Source organism: Montipora capricornis, chromosome 13, assembly GCF_036669925.1.
Source record: "Montipora capricornis isolate CH-2021 chromosome 13, ASM3666992v2, whole genome shotgun sequence".
NCBI classification, from domain to species: Eukaryota; Metazoa; Cnidaria; class Anthozoa; order Scleractinia; family Acroporidae; genus Montipora; species Montipora capricornis.
This window is the reverse complement of record NC_090895.1, coordinates 43,816,156-43,835,664: the sequence shown is the minus strand read 5'-3', so window position 1 is coordinate 43,835,664 and position 19,509 is coordinate 43,816,156. Positions and strand designations below refer to the sequence as shown.

The following is a 19,509-nucleotide window of genomic DNA, read 5'->3' as shown; positions in this document are numbered from 1 at the left end:
AGAGAGCAAAGTTCTGAATACATGAATATATAAACAGGTAATTTTTGGCGGTTTCTTTGGGAGGCACAAAGAATCCACCGACAAGGTTCCTGCAATGCAAATATTTCCCCCATTGTGACCAATCAGAGACGAGTATTTTATTGTCTTGCAAATATCGCCTATTTCTGTCACGTGATCACAATAAATTCAATAGAGAATTCAACTATCTTCGGCCATTTTGAGTTTTTCTTTGCCAGCTTTGAGTGAAATTTTGGGGATATTTACGACTTCCAAATGGAATGGAACTTTCTGAGATCGATTTTCGTGGGTTTAATTTTTGTAACGGTGAGTATTTCAGATTCTTCTTCTTCGTTTACATCGTTTTAACATCGTTGTTCGTCCGTATGACGAACAATACCAAGACTGGTTTCGATTAAGCTACCAAGGAGTTATGTGCTCTCAAGAAACGTTCCAGAATCCTTGAAACTTCAATTGTACTAGACTGCCATCACTAAAATAAGACAAACGTTTCAAAGCAAATTATACTAAAGAAGGCTATCGCGGAGCTTGTCGATCGTTTATGTACTTATTTGCGCGTCGAGGGCAAATTTCCTTCGCGCTTCTTTAGTAAAATTTTCTGAATTATAATACATGGATTCCAAATGCGAAAACAATTGTCGCGGAAGAGACTTGTAACCTGTTCTGTTAATCAAAGATCGTGCGAAAAAACTTGTTACAAGATAATTTTTGGCAGGAGGAAAGTGTTCAAATCACGAACTGTGTTCTTTTAATTGTGATAATTACAAATAAGCTTAAATTTGCTGAAACATACACTTTTTGACAAACCACATGGCTGGGGACGATCCACGGCAAAAATCGTTGTTTTTAAGCGTATTTTAGTCAAAGTGGAATCAACTTTGTTGACACGCAATCTTTTCGGTATCAAATTACACAACTTTTAGAATCTCAATATTCAAACAAGGGGAGAACCCGGTGCGAATTGCTGTCATCAGAGATGTCATATCTCAAGTTTTCTCAAAAGGGATTACAATTGTAGTTCTGGGATTAGTCTGTAAAGGCGAAATAAAATAGCGTCTAAGTTTTGAGGAAGTTACCGAGTCAAACAGCATCGCTGACAGTCCATAAGACACGCGGATCGATAGGGAATTAAAATGATCGCTTCGAAAGTATGCGGTGATCGATATTACGCTGGCATACCGTAAATCTTTTAGTTTCAACGCAGCCGTCCTTGTATTTTTTGTCGCATGTGAACTCATTTGTCTTTGACACAATTCAAGAATAAGACATTTCTCATGTTTAGATAGCGAAAAGGGTTAAGAACATCTATAAATTGTACAAACGCTTCTCTGGAAAAGTGATTGATGATCAAATACAGGGCGGATAGCTCGGGTTTCTGAATTTAAATGAATTTTTCCATTTATATTGATTGCACTCTTCAGTACACAGGAGATTTGCGTCTGCTGAATGTGAGAAAATATATAATGTCGGCAACCCTACCATCATGCAATATGCAACTTGCACCATGAATTTAATGCTCTTATTTAGGGATATACACTGTACAATTAGTTGTGTTAATCAGTGGGAAACAACCCATTGCAGTAAATGAATCCTACACTGTATATGTCTAAGGCTGGCAGGCACACTGCTGCATGATAGGACACTGGTTCTTATAAAAGTTTAAAATTAATCTTGCTTTAAAGTTGTGGTTTACTTTGCAAAAATGATTACCGATACCAAACTTCAAGTGGAAGCAATCACAGGCAAATGATGGTCAATTATATAATTCTCACAGTATTTAAAGGATAATGCTTTGTGCGATGTTTGGTTGAATTATTTCGTTTGTTAGTAGCACGTTTCTGGTGAGATACATGTAAATAATTACAGTTTGAGTTTATACAAACCTCCTGGTGTTGTTTTTCACAAAGTTTACATAAATTATTGATTTAAACTTAAATCAATGGCAGTTCTTGTGTCTTCCTTCTTTTTGGAATATTTATTTGCTGAAAATCAAATCAAAAGTTTTTTTTACCTGTGCTACAGTATGACTACCTCCTTTTATTAACGCTGTTTTGATGTCTGTTTTAAGTTGAGTTCGTGTTTGTATCTTCTGTTTGGCATTTTTAAGGGCATATCACCCATTAATTTTTTTACCTTTTAGACGAATAGTTAAATGGTGCGTCGATAAAATTTGAAAAAAATTATTGGCAGATTCCACATCCTTAATGTTTTTGGGCACATTTAAGTCCGGGAACCCAGATTTGATCAACTGTGAAGGGGGACTCGGACAGGTGACGTACAGTGTAGCAGGAGTAAGTTGTCACTTTGTTGGTGGTGAAATGTTAGTGAAATGTTTGTGGAGTGTAACCTCGTTTCATATGTTATCTTTTAATGCAAAAAAGAACTGCCAGGTGGGGGGGAGTGTCCCGTGTCACTTGTCGCTTGTCGCTTGTCGCTTGTCTGAATTTAAAAGATCTCGTGTTGGTGCTTTGTCAATTTTTCCTGTTGCTTTGACTGTTGCTGTCACTTTCGGTCATGTCGCTCGTCGGAATTTACCCTGGCAGAGCCTCTTTCACTTACTTACTTACTTACTTACTTAGTATAGCATGTGAATGCAAAGTGAGTTACTTTCGTGTTACGTTATTAGCCCAGTACTACCTCTTCGCTCAGTCTAAACAGCACAGGAATCTGAAAATACGCTTTTTAGTACGTTTTAAGCCTTGAAAAAATGTCTGGAACTGTAAAAAACTGGTTTATTTTCAAGAACTACTTTTAGCGGAGGGTTCTTGTTGTTTTTCCTTAAATTAAAAAAAAAAATTGGTGGGAAGCATTAGGATTCCTTTGTATATTTCTCCCCACAGACACACTTGCATAATTTTAAATTAATATTCTTTTCAATATTGAAAACTTTAGCCAATGTTGCACTTACCAAAGAAAGTTTAGAAACACCAAGTGACTTTGAAGGTTCAATACTTAACGCATAACCGGTACCATATTTCAATACGGTGATCTTTTGTTTGTGTTAAGTTATAATGTTTGTGTAACTTTGTGATCTTGAGTTATATGTGTGTTGCCCTTTGTCTAAAGCCTGCTAAAGACGTATTGTAATGTGTACACATGTTCTCAAATGAAACCTAGATTTGTATGCAAAAGCATATTGGAGTCGTTCATTCAGTATTATTAGCTACAACTTCGGTCAAATAGTTGTACATAACACTTTATTAGAACAGCACTTAATCGCATCCAAGCTATTAATAATGTACCCCTCTTTCTCCGTCCCTTCAATGTTGCATATTTGGCCAGTTAGCTTTTACACTTGAATCCACTTGAATTGTCATCTGTGTTACAACATTTACAATACAATACAATACAATACTTCATTGACACTCCCCAGGCGGGGCTTTTCAGTGACAATGCGACTAACAATATAAACATGCCTATTAAGAATTAATTATATAATAGATATTATCACAACATACTTAATTTAAAATTGTAATAAAATAAATACTAATAAGATACTAAAATACTGTCATAACGCACTATTTAAAAAGTCAGTAATCAATTTATTTTTCAGGTGAAATTTAAAAGTAGAAATCGATTTTGCAGTTTTAAGAGAACTATCTACAAAATGTAGATTGTTCCAAATGTGGACCATACGGTAATATAATGTTCTCTGCCCGGTACTCGTCTTATACAAGGGATGTTTAATACTTGGCAACTTTGAGTCACAGGCCCGGTGACCGCAATTCTTGTCGTAAATTGATCGCTGAGATAATGTGGAGCTTGACCAGTCATGCATTTAAATGCCATGACAGCGTCACAGAAAAACAGCTTTTGTTTAACTGGACACCAACATAGATCTCTTAATTAATATGGGGGTTATGTGATCAAATTTCCTCGGCTGGTTCCTATAATAATGTGTGTGGCAAAATTCTGCACTGACTGTAGTCTACAGATGTGTTTGTTCGAGGTGTTCAACCACACTGTAGAACAGTACAGTAATTTGCTAAAGACTAAGGCATTTATTACTTTTACCAGTTGATCACGATCAAGAAGATGTTTAACCCGACTAATTTGTGTGAGACTTGACATACAAGATGAAGTAGTTTTGAAAACATGGTCATCAAAAGTTAGTTGTGAGTCTAGAACAACCCCAAGATCTTTGACCGAAGATGCAAGAGCGAGATTTTTTCCAAGCAGAGATTTTTTGAAATCAGGAAGTTTGGCAAGTAATTGCCGGCTTCCAAAGACTGAGTTGTTTTGTCAGGATTTAAAAGTAAAAAATTATTAAAACACCAATTGCATATTAAAAGAAGGTCACTATTTAGATTGTTCATAGCTATCGAGCAATTGCACATCTTAAAAGAAAATCTGAAGTTTAGTGTCATCAACGTAACATTGTCTTTGTGGCCAAGACTGAAGCTGTGCTGATATCATTTTCTTTCTAATCTGAACCTACCTTTTGATGGTAAATACATGTAGTGTACTTGCAAGAATCCAATGCACACAGACTTTTATTTAAATTGCTTATCCCTATTGCAACAGTTTCCTTTTTTCATTGCTGGAGTGCAGCGATCTTGACAAAAAGGCTAAATTATGCACAAAAATGCGACTCTTTTTAGATTCAATTTACTTTGATTCATGTATTAGTCTCAGTTTCACAGTTTTTTTAGTCCAGCCTATGAGACTCCAAATCCTGCTTTATGCATGGGGTCATTTGTAGAAGTTACTGTAATACTCCTAAAGTGCAATGTTCATAGTTATTTGCGTTCTTTTATTAAGTTTTGAAAGAAATAGTCTCCTAATTGATTGGAGCATTTATTGGGAGTTTGGTTTTCCCAAAAATTTTAGCATTGCTTAATGTGTTAAATACAATTCCAAAATCTTCAATAACCCTAGATACGGATGTGTTAATCAGTGGGTTCAGTAAGTATTGACAGATGAAAAGTGTCGGCTACTCAGAGAAGTCGCTAACTTCAATAGAATTAAAGACAGATTTGTTTCAAATCAAAGATTATTATAATAATAATTAAAACTTGTTTTGACTAAACATGACAACATGAAGTTGTCTAAACATACATGTAATCATCAATTTTGTTTTTTAAATGTGGCATTTCGAATGTTCTTTTAAATGGCATGCCCTAGACAACCCTAGAGAACCAGTGTCTTGTTGATATACATGTACGGTTATTCAAAGATAAGATAAATGAACCATTAAACGCTTTGAGAATGAAGAGTCAACACTTTTGGGAAAAATGGCTTGTCCAATATCAAACTGTCTGATAACAAGTTGTCAAGTGAATTGATGGAAAATAGGAGTTCTTTTAACTAGTTTAGTTTACCAGTTTCAGCACTTGGACTCCTTCAATTTGACTACTGTCTGTTTTGATGTTATGTGGTCTCATCAATCAGTGGTCCATTCAGAAGATTACGCCAAGCCGACCACATTGCTGAAGGAAAGGCCAGACCACAACACCGGGAACTACATGCCCTACTCTTTTCGACTGGTTTTTGGGATCTTTAACGTCCCACAGAGTTTTTGAACATTGAAGGATTGTGAGACCGGGTCTACGGTTTATAGTCCTTATCCAAGAAGACTTGAAAGTCAGTAACCATTTGCGGGTGTAATTACATGTACAAAGGCAGCACTTTCTCCTCAGTTATTTTAAGACCCTGAGTGTTGGTCCGGCTGAGTCGAACTCACGACCTCCCGCATGGCAGCCCAATGCTCAACCAACTGAGCCACCGGTGCGTGCAATCGAGGAAATTGTAATTTTTGTGATTAATGGTTAAATATTTCTTGTCATTGCATGGTTTTCTGCAGGTGAGTGTAGCTGTTATGGATGACCTTGATGATGACCTAGACCATGACCCTCAGGTAGTGATTGACTGTGAGAAACCAACACTACATGTGGACATCAACACCGGTGACTGGGTTGCGGACAAGAACAACACCAGTCTGTGTACTGCTGACAAGGGCGAAATTCTAAGGTGCGTTGGTATCGAGATGATAAATATAAAACTAAATTTTGTTTAAATGTAACTTCTTCTTGACATGCAAATTGGAATATATCTACTGTAGTCTAACCTTGCGTGCTTGTGAATTTAAGCTAATGCCTCATTTCTAGCTTGTAAGTTCAGTTTTCAAGAAAATGTTTAATTTTGACCTTTGCCTTGACGTGTTGTTTTCTAAAATGAATGTTTTAATAAATCAACAAGTGGGAAAAGAAACAACGTAACAGTGAACAAAGGGCATGTAAAAAAGGTGGTTGTCTTTTTATTAAAATTTTACACGTGATGTAATGCAGTTGCAAAATATAGTCGATGACAAGGAGTGTGCCGTGACTGATTTATAACCCTTAGTTCATGTCATCATGGTGGGACTGATTCTTCGTGTCAAGTTGTGGCCAATTTACACACCAAAAGAATAAATGGTCATAGAATTATTGGCTGTTGAAAGAGGAAAAATTGCCATTCTCGTAACCTCAGCTTATTTCACTCCTTGAAATCAACCCTGCAAGCAGTGCGTTTCTCCTACGCTCTCTCGGGAAGTGTAGGAGAAACCAACTGCTCGCAGGGTACTTGAAATGCCATTTTCTGATCACAAAAATTCTTGAGCACTGCAAAACGTGACAGTCTGTTTTGCTGCTCAAAATTTGGCTGAATTTTGACTGTCTTAAATTTTCCATCTGTATTATTTACGGCACTGAAAATGCACAAAAAAGAGTACAAATATGCCACATGTGATATTTGTACAATAAGTCAGGTAGGTTTTTGTACAGAAGAGAACCAGAACTAGTTGAGGTGCTGACGTTTTTCACGGTCTTGTCATGTACAAATCTGTCACACTTTCTTGGTTGTTTACAATTCACTTGCTAAAAATACAGTCATTGTGTGAAAAGGTTGGATAATAAATGATTTAAAATACCAATGAAACACCAAGTGATGTTTCGTGCGAAAACATGATGTCATGGGAAGATGACATGTGATGTTCACCCGTGAAAAGATCACAGTTGCTATGGTTACATGTAAAAATCGTGTCTTTCGTGAAATGATTTACTAATTCATTGGTGTTTATATGATAAATAGAATATTACATGGCCACTTGCCTTGGAGATACGAAATTTCTCTTCGAGTGTTGAAAATATTTCACTCGTTTGCTGTGCTCACTTGTGAAATATTTTTCAACACTCTAAGAGAAATTTTGTATCTCCATACGGCCATGTAATATCCTTTATATTAGGCTTATTGGATGATTTAAAGTGTATTATCATGGGATATGTTTACTTGTCTCTACAGGCTTGCCAAAATACAGTAAGATCCCATGAAGATACTACTTGTACACTAGTCTAAGATTGTCCAACATGTGATAACCTTTGTTCTTGTAGATACTGTCAAGCTGTCTACCCCTCCAAAGATGTCAGTAACATTGTTGAAGCCAACAAACGTGTTCTGGTGGACAACAGTTTGGTGACACCATACCGCTGCCTTGGTTGGTATAAGAAGCTAAATGCTTGTGTGTGTATACTAACCCCCATTTGTGTACAATGTACATGTAGCTAAATGATGTAAGGTTTCTGAATAAAATATTGTATGTGTACATTGTGTTTTTTAAGCTTGCAAGTTTGATGTTGAAAAGGAATTTACGGAAGACAGTAGAAATAATATGGCCATTTATTTGAAATTGGATACTTCAAGTACTTGAGTGCTTAACATATATCTTGATGAGAGAGTTTTTTGTAATCAAGGTAATTTTCAAGTTTCGAAGTGAAACTTGTTCAAACCACAAGTAAGATTATGTGTTCTTCATTTTAGTGGGAAGTTTTGAGTCTGATGCATTGTTGGTTCCGCCAAAGTGTCGCTTTGAACACATGCATGAAAACAAGGAATGTCAGACACACGATGTTTGGCGCAGTCGTGCTAGTGAAAAGTGCCAGCGAGATGCTCTGATCCTTAATGACTATGGAGTGCTCATTCCCTGTGGTACTGGAATGTTCACTGGCGTTGAGTTTGTTTGTTGTCCTCCTGGTGATATTCAACCTGTAACAGAAGCAGTTCAAGAGACGGAAACTACCCCACAGCCAACCAGTGTCTTAGAACACTTGAAAAGTGAAATCAGCAAGTTTGCTAAATACGTGGAGCCAGATTCAGTTGGTATGCAAAAATAAATTATTGTTGGATTGTTTAAATAGGAACTTAACCTTCACCGTGCAGTTGAAAAAAAATGACTATGTAAATTTATAAAATATATGAAATAAACCATTCAAATTATTATCTTCAATGGTCAGGCTTCTTTTGGCCTTCCACCAAATTGCAGCATGGGTTACAGTTAAAGTTGTGTAGGTGACACCATACGTGAGATCAGTTTGTGTAGTTTTGCAACCCTATTTCAAAGGTTTCCTCTAAGAATCCAGTTTTCCTTTCACGTTGTGGGTGATTCTATCTGGGAGATTCTTTCAGTAGGGCTACCCATAACTTTCCCTTGAAGTAGGAATATGTGGACTATGATTGAATCCCTAACACATATCTAAGAAGGTACCAGCAGCGTACAACCACAACCGTAATATGGGCTAAAATTGTGAGCATCTTTTTGTTGTTCTGCGATTCATTGTTTCACCCTGTATGTAGCATTGTTGCCATAGGCTTCGGTGGTTCTTTCGTTCTCTTTCGTGCATTCACTGTTATTGTAAGTTGCAGAGTTGCATTAGTTTTTATACACTTCAGTGACAGTGGAATGTATCCCTACACACTGTTAGACCATTCCTGGGCAATGCCCAACAATAACTTTAAATAGTGATTAAGGCGGTGCACCCCAGTGGTTCAGACGCTTGCCTTGAGATCTGGAGATCCTGGATTCAAGACCGGTTCTGACCAATTGTTGAATTAATTTTGATCCTGGTACACCCTGGTTCAGCTTCTCAGCTGCAGTTTGTGAATAGCCAACTGGTTTGCCTCCTGCCGGTTGGTCAACTTACCATAGTTTTTTGGTGATAAGGCGCAGCAGTTTTCCTCAAAGAAATTGATTGTTGGCTCCAAATGTGATCTAAACTCAAGCTGCGTCTTGTAGCCGAGTATCTTCTTGCAACAAAACTTGTGCAGGGATTATTCTTCGATCCTTTGCTGCCATCTTGTATATTAAACTCGTCCCAGTCTTCCACTTACTGCGATTCCGAAATGGTCACCTCACACCAATGTTCGTGGTGATGGCTGTTGCAAAACAAAAACGGCACCCGCAAGGAAGTGCTAATAAGAGCAGGACTTGAAGGTTTTTCTCTAAATTTGAGTGGAATTTCCTTCTGCCTCTTTTCTTGACTTACACTGCAATATTCAGTTGAGATAGCATAACTAGCGATGAATTGAGCCAGGATGGGTCTTATAACCGAGTATTTTGATGTGATTTTCAGTTTCAAGTTTAAAAGTTAAAGGTGCATCTTATAACCGAGTGCGCCTTGTATCCGAAAAACTATGGTAACAGTTGTGGTTATTGTTCTGTTCTGTCATTTTTTAATTGTCTTTTATTGGTCCTCAAAAGCCCCTACAGTATGGGGAGTGGTCAATATTGTTTACATTTAGGTATGCATTGTGTAATACAGTCTAACAGAGAATTCCATGGATATATTTGAACTGCATTTGTACATCTATGCTGACAATACATTTTGTTAATTTTGGTTTAATTATAATTATTATAATAATTATTATTATTATTGTTTTTCTAGGATGTGACAGGAAGAAGTACCACGACCGCCGAGACAAATTGGATGAGGTTCACCGTGAAAAGGTTGAAACCTTAATCAAAAAATGGCAAGAAGCAGAGCAGCGGTACAAGTTACTAAAGGCTTCTGATCAAGACCAGGCAACCAATTCAATGACTGGTGAGTATACCTGATCGTTCATTTTGAAGTTCAATGAGAAAACTGAGTCACCCAACATTTTCTCAATTGCAAGGACTTTTTGTAGTTCATTGAAATCGGAAATGAAGAAATTGGATTCAAATCATTCAATCAAAGTGTTTATGAAAGAAATGTATTATTTGAAGTGTGGGCCATGGATGAAAGAGAGAAATGATACTTGTGCTGATTTGGACAATTAATTTTAAGCAAATGAATGTTTCAAGTCTATTATAGACACCTGAGGCTCCAGTAGGATTCGAACCTGTGATGTCTGCGACGCCAGTGAAATTCTCTGCCAATTTGTTGGGCTCATTTTGTTCCCATGAAAGTGTGTTACGTCACCCTTTGACCCAATTGTTTACTGGGAAATTAATAGGTTGCACTGTTGTTTAAGTTGATAGGAGTTGAAGTGTGAAATAGTTCAAACTGCAATATTAGACAGTTTGCCTTATGCAAAGGAATACAGGTGGCTGACAGTCGGATTCCAGATTCCAGCGCATCCCAAGTCATGGATTTGGGATTCCAAACTCACAGATTCTACCAAAATGGATCATGGATTCTGGATTCCATACAATGGATTCTGGATTCCACTCTCTGGATTCCGGATTCCAAAGACTCATATTTGCTGGATCCCGTATTGCGGTTCCTTCACATCAAGCCAGACAGTTTGTAAGGTGTAATTACATATGTTGTCACAATCTTTCTTTGTTGCATGTAGAGGAGCTGGAGAATTTCAAGAACACTCTAAACAATTATGATGATCAAGCCAAGCTGGAGCGTGCTCGTCTGAAGGAAGAACATCATCAGTGCACTCAGATTGATCTCAACAACAAGAAAAACAAGGCATTGAAGGACTTTGTTGCTGCTCTCCAGGAGGAACCCAGAGATGGTAACAAGATTCTGGAGGCTATTCAACGCTATGTGAAATTCTGCACTCAAGATCGCCTGCACAAGTAAGTTAAGATTGTTGGAGAATCGACCCTTCTGCAAAATGGTGGCAACAGATTTGAATAAGCTAAAATTGAACTGAATGAAAAACTGATACCAGAAATAGAAAGAGCGCCTTTACTTTAGTAACCCTGCAAAGTTTCAGCATATTAGGTGTTGTATCAGCTGAGAAAATGTAAGTTTACATTAAATTTTGACAAATTTATGGACGTCTGTTTAACTGGGGGTATGTGCCATGATACCCCCAATAACACAAATGTCTGTAAATTTGTCATTAATTTTTTCAACTTACATTTTCTTAGCTCATATTACACCTGATATGCCGAAACTTTGCATGGCTACTAAAGTAAAGGACTGCTCTTTCTATGTAATTTTAACTTATTTGAATTTTCCGCCACCATTTTGGAGAAGGGTCTATTGGTTGTTTCTGATACATGTAATGCTGCATCTTGAAAGAAATGCTGACAGAGGCATTTTTTCAAACTCAGTGTTTGATTTACAAGTAAGGAGACATCTTTATCAGGCATGCATTAGCCATCCTTGATAAGTGCATACAGTAACATCATTAAAAATAGTTCTAAGAGTAACCAGGTTTTGGAGACATTCATGTAAAAAAGCGTTCTCTGGTTAAAAAAAAATATTTTATTTTTTATAAACACTAATGAAGCCGACAATAACTCCAAGCCTTTGCCAAAACAATACTCTATTCTTTTAGATTAGCGCATTTTTGCCTTTTAACGTTTTTACAATTTTTTCACACTTCCATTTTGTATATATTATTTCCATCTCGCGCATTTACATCTTACAGCAGTTTTTAAAGGCTTTCGTCTGGAAGCTGAAACTTATGTTTTTATAAAAAAATTTAACCAGAGAACGCTTTTTTACATGAATATGCATACATTATGTACATGTTCACAAATTAACCTATGAACAGCTGCCTCTGCATGGTACTTCCCTCATTTACTTGGATTTCCTCATTTCACTCAAATAAGCACAGCAATTTTTACCGCATGTACTTCATGGTGGTGTTGATGTGATGCTTATGACTTCAAATGTTGGAGTTATTGTTCGGTGCGCTATTTTAAATCTGTTCATTTTTGTGAGGTTCTTCATTGACTACTAAAATCTGAGTGTAAGGTCAGTGTCACCCTCTGGAGGGAGAGTCAGTTAAAAAGGCTGATTGCCCAGAGTCTGTTGTTTTCCGACCTTGATAGAGCTATGACTGCAAGCCTGGCTTGATTACTGACATTTAGCTTATTGCAAGTGTGAAAATTTTGGTGACTTAGGGCAGAAGCGGTTGAAAGAATGAAACTTAATGAAAGGAAACATGAAAAGTGGGCAATGATTGAGAAGAGTAGTTGTTTCCTTGTCCTGATTGCTTGCATTAACATTTTCCTAAATGCTCATCATACAGTATCTGTGAATTTGTGTGCATTGTGGAGTAATAAATAAAATGTTCTGATTAATTCTCAGCTTGCGATACTTTGAGTACGTCCAGAAACATAACCAAGAAAAGGCTGATGAGGCAAGAGGATCTCTGCAAAATCACTTCAAAGCCATCAACAAACTTGTCAATGAGTCCATGATTCTGTTGTACAAGCTTCCCGAGGTTGCTCGTCAATTTCAGCTTGATTTGCCTGACTGGATTCCAAAACATCCAGCTCTGGTAAGAATTTGAAGGTGTATTGCCGGCACTATTACAACATAAATCTGTTAAGCAACACCTACAGCTGTATATTGTTGTGCTGTAGATACAAGCTTTTTAACCATCAATTGACTCCTGGTGGTTCCCCATTGACGAGTAAAATCGTCTGGCGTTAGACAGAGTAAAATATTAAGTATGGCCGGTTTGGGTGACTTTTATCACGAAGTTAATTCGGGGTGTCTTTTTGTGTGAAATATTAGGGAGCTTAAGCAACGACAACGGCGACGGCAACGAGAATGTCACAAATTTGCATATTTAGGAGGCAAAAACAATAGCTTTGCACGCCCTGCACGTGCGTTTTTCACTTTTGTCCATTTCTTTGCCGTCGTCAGCAAAACTACAACGTGAAATAGCCAAATTTGAGGTTTTATGGACAACGCCATTACTTGAGGATAAATTTTCATTTTCTGCCCTTAATTGAGTGCCGTTCCTACGAGCGTCATTTTGAGGAACTACCACACCCCCGTCATATTAAAAAAGTTGAAATAGTAACGAAGCGATTACAATAACGCGAATTTATATTTTGAGATGACGTTCTCGTTGCCGTCGCCGTTGTCTTGCTGGTCGTCATGCGGGTGGTTGCGGGTTCGAACCCTGGCTGGATCAAATGCTGACTGAGGATTAAGTGCTGCATTGTATTGACACTTGCAAATGGTTAGACTTTCAAGTCTTCTGGCATAAGGATTGTAAACCGTAGCCGCCCGTACGCCCCCGTCTTAAGTCTTAGAAGCATTCAATTTTGAAACAGCTTCTTTGAGGTTGTTTGGACAACATCCATATTTCATGAGTTGTGTGCACACGTGTTAGGGGCACCCAACGAGAATATAGACATAGCATTGTCAAACGTATTTTAGTATTTAAACGGTAGATATAGGCATATTTTTATCCCCTAAAATTTTTTCATCTGTTCGGATTTCCTAGCTGAAAGTCTGGTAATCCGAAAATTATAGGGATTCAAACTTACCTTTTCGAAAATTTCATGCCAAGAAACGGCTCCCGAAAATTCCATGTGACCTTTTTAGGCTAAAATCCGTTAAAAATGGGCAATCATACCATTTTTTAGATGTTTGAAAATCCTAGGACAGGCAGGCAAGCAAGAAATTTTACAACAAATGTCCGAAAATTCTAGATCTCAATTCGTCTTCCGAACAGATATTTTCCGAAAATTGACGTTGGGTGCCCCTGACGTGTGTTTAGTAGCTCTTTACTCGCGCTATGAAGTTAAACATCTTTCTGTTCTGAACAGCCCACTGAAAAGCCAACACCGGAGAAAAGCTCTTCCGCAAAGGATCCCACCGACCCACCAAGTCGAACGGAAGACCCCACTGATGAACGCCATAAGACAGATGTTGAAGAGGACGTAGCTGAAAATGAAATTGGCAACCAGAAAACAAGTGGTAAGTGCAAGCACAGCACACTTCTTCAGAGAAGAAGTTCAGAAACTCCGGGTTATTTGAAACTTGTAAATGAATGTTGCTCTCAACTGACTTGGCAATCATTGATGCCTGCATTTTCGCCGGCTGTCCTTTTGTGACTGCTGAAGTAACGTTAAATACTGCGACTATCCAAAAACTGCGTGTAAAAGCGTATCTTCACAGCTGCAGTGCGTGCCCTATGGATTTATTTCGAACTCACAAAATTGCGGGGGACACGTGAAAAGGTCCAACTGGACAAGGGGCGACAAGGGAAGGGACTTGGGGCGAAACGTACGGTTACCGTAGAGCACTTCGCAGAGGTCTCGGTTTCGTATCACGTTCAAACCTGTATTCTTACAGGCTTTCCTTTCGCTGCTGCTTAAGTAACTTTATACCTGTGACGATCTAAGAACTTTTTCCGCAGGTCAAATACTTGCCTTTCGTTATTAGTGTCCTTATAACCTACGAACATGTACTGTCCGCAAAGAATGAGGGACGAAGTTCCGGTGCGGTGGTCTGTCCTTTTCTGGGCACACAGTAATGGAGCTTCCCTCTGTTTCACGATCCCACCGCTATGGTGAAAACTAAAAAGAAGTCTTCAATCTTAATCTTGCGTAAACTTCAGTGCTTCTCCTATGCAAGTAATTTTACTGTAGAAAGTATAGGCCACTTCGGAAAATACCAGAATACTCTTTGTCTGTCCTCCCAAATTTTGCGCAAGCATTGTTTTCAGTTTCTCTTGGGTCGTACAATGGTCCCAAGAGAAAACGAAAACAATGCTTATGCAAAGTTTTGGGGGACAAACAGAGAGTACCTTATTATAGGAAATTAACGCTCCATGAAATTAACGCGAATCGTTAAAATTCGCGTTAATTTTGTTGAGCGTTAATTTCCGCGACGTTAATTAAGTGCAGCGTTAATTTCCGCGCTCTTAATTTCCAGTATCTTAACCCCAATTTTGGAAACTGTCCAGACATTCTTGACACCTAAAAAACATTAACTACAAGCTTTCTTTCTTTCCATTTACCCTTAGTTTTTCATCTTTCACAAAAGCTAGGGCAAGGGTTTACAATATTTCGAGTTCATGTTCATCGTTGTCGCTATCAGAAGTGATGTCAATATCTTCTCTTTTGATTTCGCGTATTTAATCGCGTTAATTTCCTTTATTATGAAATTCTACCTCCTCTTTCGCGTTAATTTTCTTTATTCGAAAGTCGTTTTCCATTAAATTCGCGTTAATTTAAGTCGCGTTAATTTCCAATACCTTAATTTCATGGAGCGTTAATTTCCTATAATAAGGTATGGTATTTTCTGAAGTGGCCTTTTGGAATAGTGTAGTTTAAGTGGGAAAAGCAGCGTGGTTTTTGTGAAAGAAATGTGGATATTTGAAGTGCCGCTTATCTGAACAATTTGAGCAATTGTGTCGTATAGACACCTAAAACGTTCAGGTGACTTCAACTGGATTCGAACACGTGATCTCTGCGATGCGGATGCAATGCTCTATCTTCAAGTGAGCTATGAGGCCACTCAGTTGGGAGCAGGTCAGCTTGTTGGGCGCATTCGTTCCCTTGAAAGGACTAATGAATGAAAGAGATGTATACTTGAATTGCGCGTTGTAACTGGTTTTTACGGGTTAAAAACTCAAATCGCGCTATTCTTTAAAGGCCTGGCAACGTGGCACACAACTGTGAATTGACTGTTTCGGTTAGGTTGTATTTAAATGGTTGCTTAGCAATACAATCTTCACTTATCTTATTTGCTCCAACCTATCTATTACAGCTCTTAAAAAAGCTCTTAAAAAAGCTGCAGTAAAGTTGGTTGCTAAGACGAAGACCGATGATCCTGAAAATGTGAACGAAGATGAAAGGCACTTGATTCCCACCCATTCACAAGCAACATTCTCTGCAATCATCGGACTCAGCTGTGGTGCTTTGCTCATTATGATCATCATTGTTGTCGCCATGGCAATGCGACGCACCCGGCCCAACAATCGCACCAAGACAGTGCTTGTTGATGGTGACAGTGACACGGCTTCAGAAAAGGGCCACCTTATAAACATGCAAGAGAATGGCTACGAGAATCCAACATACAAGTTTTACGACTATTAGTCAGCTTTTGTAAATACGCTGTTGGTGTGTTAGTGTCAGGTAACTTGAGGAATGATCTTAGGTGTTACTCGATTCAGTAGCTGCGAGTTGATTTGTTGTCGTGATACTTGAGTGTTGTTGTAAACCTCGCAGTTTGCGTGTTGTCGTGGGGTCGACTTCATTAATATCAGTCTTCTACTAGTCGAGGAATGTAAGCTTTTTATAATCATGCCTAACATAAATTGCACATTTTTAAGCAGAGGGTCCTTTCATTGTCTTAAATGGACGATAACGTTTTTAAAAGTAAGTCGAAATTTCTGGTCACTATCCATAGAAGTTTTCGAGATAAGGGACAGGGGTTTTCGAAATAGCGATACCTCTATCCGTGGGTTAAGCAGTGACATTAACCTCGGTGTAGATCACTCCTGCAAGCCGTTTTTCGAGTTGCAAGGATTGAGTTTTCTTCATCTGTTTTTCTTTGATCTTCTCGTTTACTTTATTCTTTTCTCTTTTGTGACAAGCTCGCACACTGCTTATCCATTTACGGCAACACTGAAAAGGATCTTCGCTTTTTTGTAATCCAAACTTTATCGTCAGTATATATTTGATAGCGTTAGAATGATAATTGTAAGTAGTAAACTTGATCTATTTAAAACAGCACTTGATTTGGATAATCACGGAAAAGTATTTATTGGGCGAAAAGCCGCAAAATAGATTTAACTTTAAGGTAGCACAGGCGCTTTTTCATGAGACTGTTTCTACGTGGAGAGTTTAGAAAGGTATTGGTCCAAAGTTGTTGATCTTTGATACATCCTTCAGTGGAACTCCGGTTTTACTATGAAACCAATTTGCTTTTCTTTTAACTTTAAAAAAGGGACAGAACCAACAATACCGAGTCAAAAGACAACCTAAACAATAGAAAATTAGTTATTAAATTCGGCTTTCGTATGGTGTGAAGATTTCTCTCGGACGTTATCTTCATATCGTAGTCTGATTAATGTACTAATTTCTTAATTATTTCTCCGGCACTCGAAGCAGAATCCCGCCGAACCTCTCGGATGTCCTCTACACAACACAGTAATAAGATTCCATCTTGCAAGAAATTGCACGGAGAGAAACTCGATCCAACAAGACCTAGCGTATCGTACCAAACACTCGGGTTCTTGAGCAACTAGTCAAACTTGTGTTCTACTGTATGTGCGTCGTTGTGGTCCCGTAGAAACTTAAGTACTACCAGGGCTATAATCATTCCTGAAAAAGTCGCCTTAGAAAGAGTTACTCTCTTTGTATCGCACAGTATGCAGACGATGGGGACCTAGTTATAATACAAATGTAGCAGTGTGAAATAAAGGTTTCTTTTAAGGTTTTAGATAGGTGTTAAAGACGTTTGTGAAGAAACTGTGGTTTCATCAAACTAGTTGAAAAAGGACGGTTAGATAGCTTTTGAACGTTTCGAAACTTCAGCCATTCTTTTCACCGTGGCAATTTACCCGTCATCTACTCGTTTTATAAAACCGATTTTTTGTGTTTTACACGAATGTACCCCCTAAAGTAATAGGCCATTTCCGAGTTCAAGCCTACCTCATCTTCAAAGCGAGTCTAAGTGCGAAGTTTTTGTTGTGAAAATTAGTTTATATTCATATGTAAAGTAGAACTAATTACCATTACAAAACCTTCGCACTTAGACTCGCTTTGAAAAGGAGGCAGACATGAACTCGGAAATGGCCTATTAAAGCAGTTGGGTATGACAAATCCTTCATCCAAAAATATCGGTTTCTGTGGAGAGGATTGTCACGCTGTGACAAGTAATCAGTTTCTCAATGTGGAAAACAAAGGGCCCGCTTATTTCTAGAATCTATCAAGGATTTGCAAATTTTATCAAGCGTGTAATGACTTGGAAATTGTAGAATACACAGGGATTGCTTCATAAAAGTAATACCGCTTAAATTGATACCTTTCGCAAGAGCATTGACTTTGCGGCCCGTTTCAAACGTTAGACGGGACATAGAATGTTCATGTGCCGAGTCCAAATTTGTGGAATAATACTCCTTGCTTCCCTAGAGTCTTCTCTCGCGGTTGGGGCGAGGGCTGCCAAGACTTCAGTCAACCTCTTATCAGGTTTCTTCGAGGCGACATAACTTGAAAATCAACCTTCCTCATTAACTATGATTGTATGGGCCAGAGTTAATTTTCCTCAGACTGTAGCATTCCGTTGTACATTTGTGGAAGCGGTTTTCTATCGAGTGTGCGCAGAATATTTGATGATCGACTTGGTTTTGATTCTGTAATACCAAGCAAATTCTCATCAAGGGGGAAGCAAAAGAAATCAGTTCTCTACTTGCACAAATCCCATAATGCAACTCTTTTACACCCCCTCCCCCCCTTAAAAAAAAAAAAATTGCACATGCATTGTTTTCGATTTTTCGTAGGACATCTTCATGTTCTAGGAGAAATTGAGACAGGCGTAGCTAAGTTGGTTAGTGCGCTGCCTTCTGAGCTGGAGGTCGCCAGTTCGATCACCGTCTCATTCTATCGACGTCTGTTTCGACTTTCGTCTGATCCGTGTAGCTGTAGCTTTGAATACCCGTAAAACGAAGCATTGACGGAGGAAGGAGCGTAAAAGGTGCGCACCGACTGTCACGTGTTACCCTCGTTAAAATTTACTTTTTAATTGCAAACAATAATTATTTAAAATTTTGGAGGGTGAAGAGGTGTCATGGGATTTGTGGATGTAGAGAATTGCTACTTGCTTGCGCTTTTTCGCCCTCGTTGTCGCGTCCATGGATTTTTGCTCACCTTTGATTGGCTCATTTATATGTATGCGTCTGTTATCATTGGTCGATGAAGGGGAAGTTAAAGGTCCCCAGACTGGTAATAGTTTTCACTACATCTGCCCACGGCTAAGATAGTATGAAAGGCAGTTGAGCTATTTAAAAATTAGACCCGTAACCCTTAAGGGCGAAAGGTCTAATTGTTTTAGTATCACCCAGCTAGTCGGACAGAAAGGCAGTAATAAAGTAAGCAAATGCAAGGGAATAAAACGAAAGAGAGCGTCACGCTTTTCGCCACTCGAGGACTATAACTAATAGTCCTCTAGTAGCGTAGCCAATTAAAATGCAGGATTTGCATTAGTCCACTAGTTGGGTGATACTAAGTTTAAATTATATGCTGAACATGTCGCCCGTTTCCGATTTGCGTCGGACAAATGGTTGCCCCTGTTTCTGATTTGTGTCCAGACAAAATCAATTTCTGAGCCAGGCAACTCGATTTGCATCATGCAGATTTGCTTGACTGCTTGATTTTTCAATCGCTAACCCGAACAGCATTTTAGTTGTCCTTGCAAATTTCTACTTCGTGACTCCTAAAACACCTTGGTCGTGTAGAACAATACCAAGAGAAAATGAGGAGACAGAGAGGGAGGCTTCCGGTCCAGCCCTTGGGATATGTCATGTCCACGAAAGTTATTT

At 38.4% G+C, this 19,509-nt stretch overlaps 1 protein-coding gene across 1 annotated transcript; it reads left to right on the top strand.

Annotated features, from left to right (window-relative positions):
- Positions 1 to 35: 35 nt before the first annotated feature.
- On the top strand, positions 36 to 17,411 carry LOC138028835 (amyloid beta precursor like protein 2-like). Its single transcript, XM_068876459.1, has 9 exons — positions 36 to 324; positions 5,822 to 5,988; positions 7,386 to 7,489; positions 7,813 to 8,151; positions 9,714 to 9,869; positions 10,606 to 10,840; positions 12,309 to 12,501; positions 13,787 to 13,937; positions 15,735 to 17,411. The coding sequence occupies exons 1-9, from the start codon at positions 274 to 276 to the stop codon at positions 16,061 to 16,063; spliced, it is 1,725 nt and encodes a 574-aa protein (XP_068732560.1). The 5' UTR covers positions 36 to 273; the 3' UTR covers positions 16,064 to 17,411.
- The last annotated feature ends 2,098 nt before the right edge of the window (positions 17,412 to 19,509 follow it).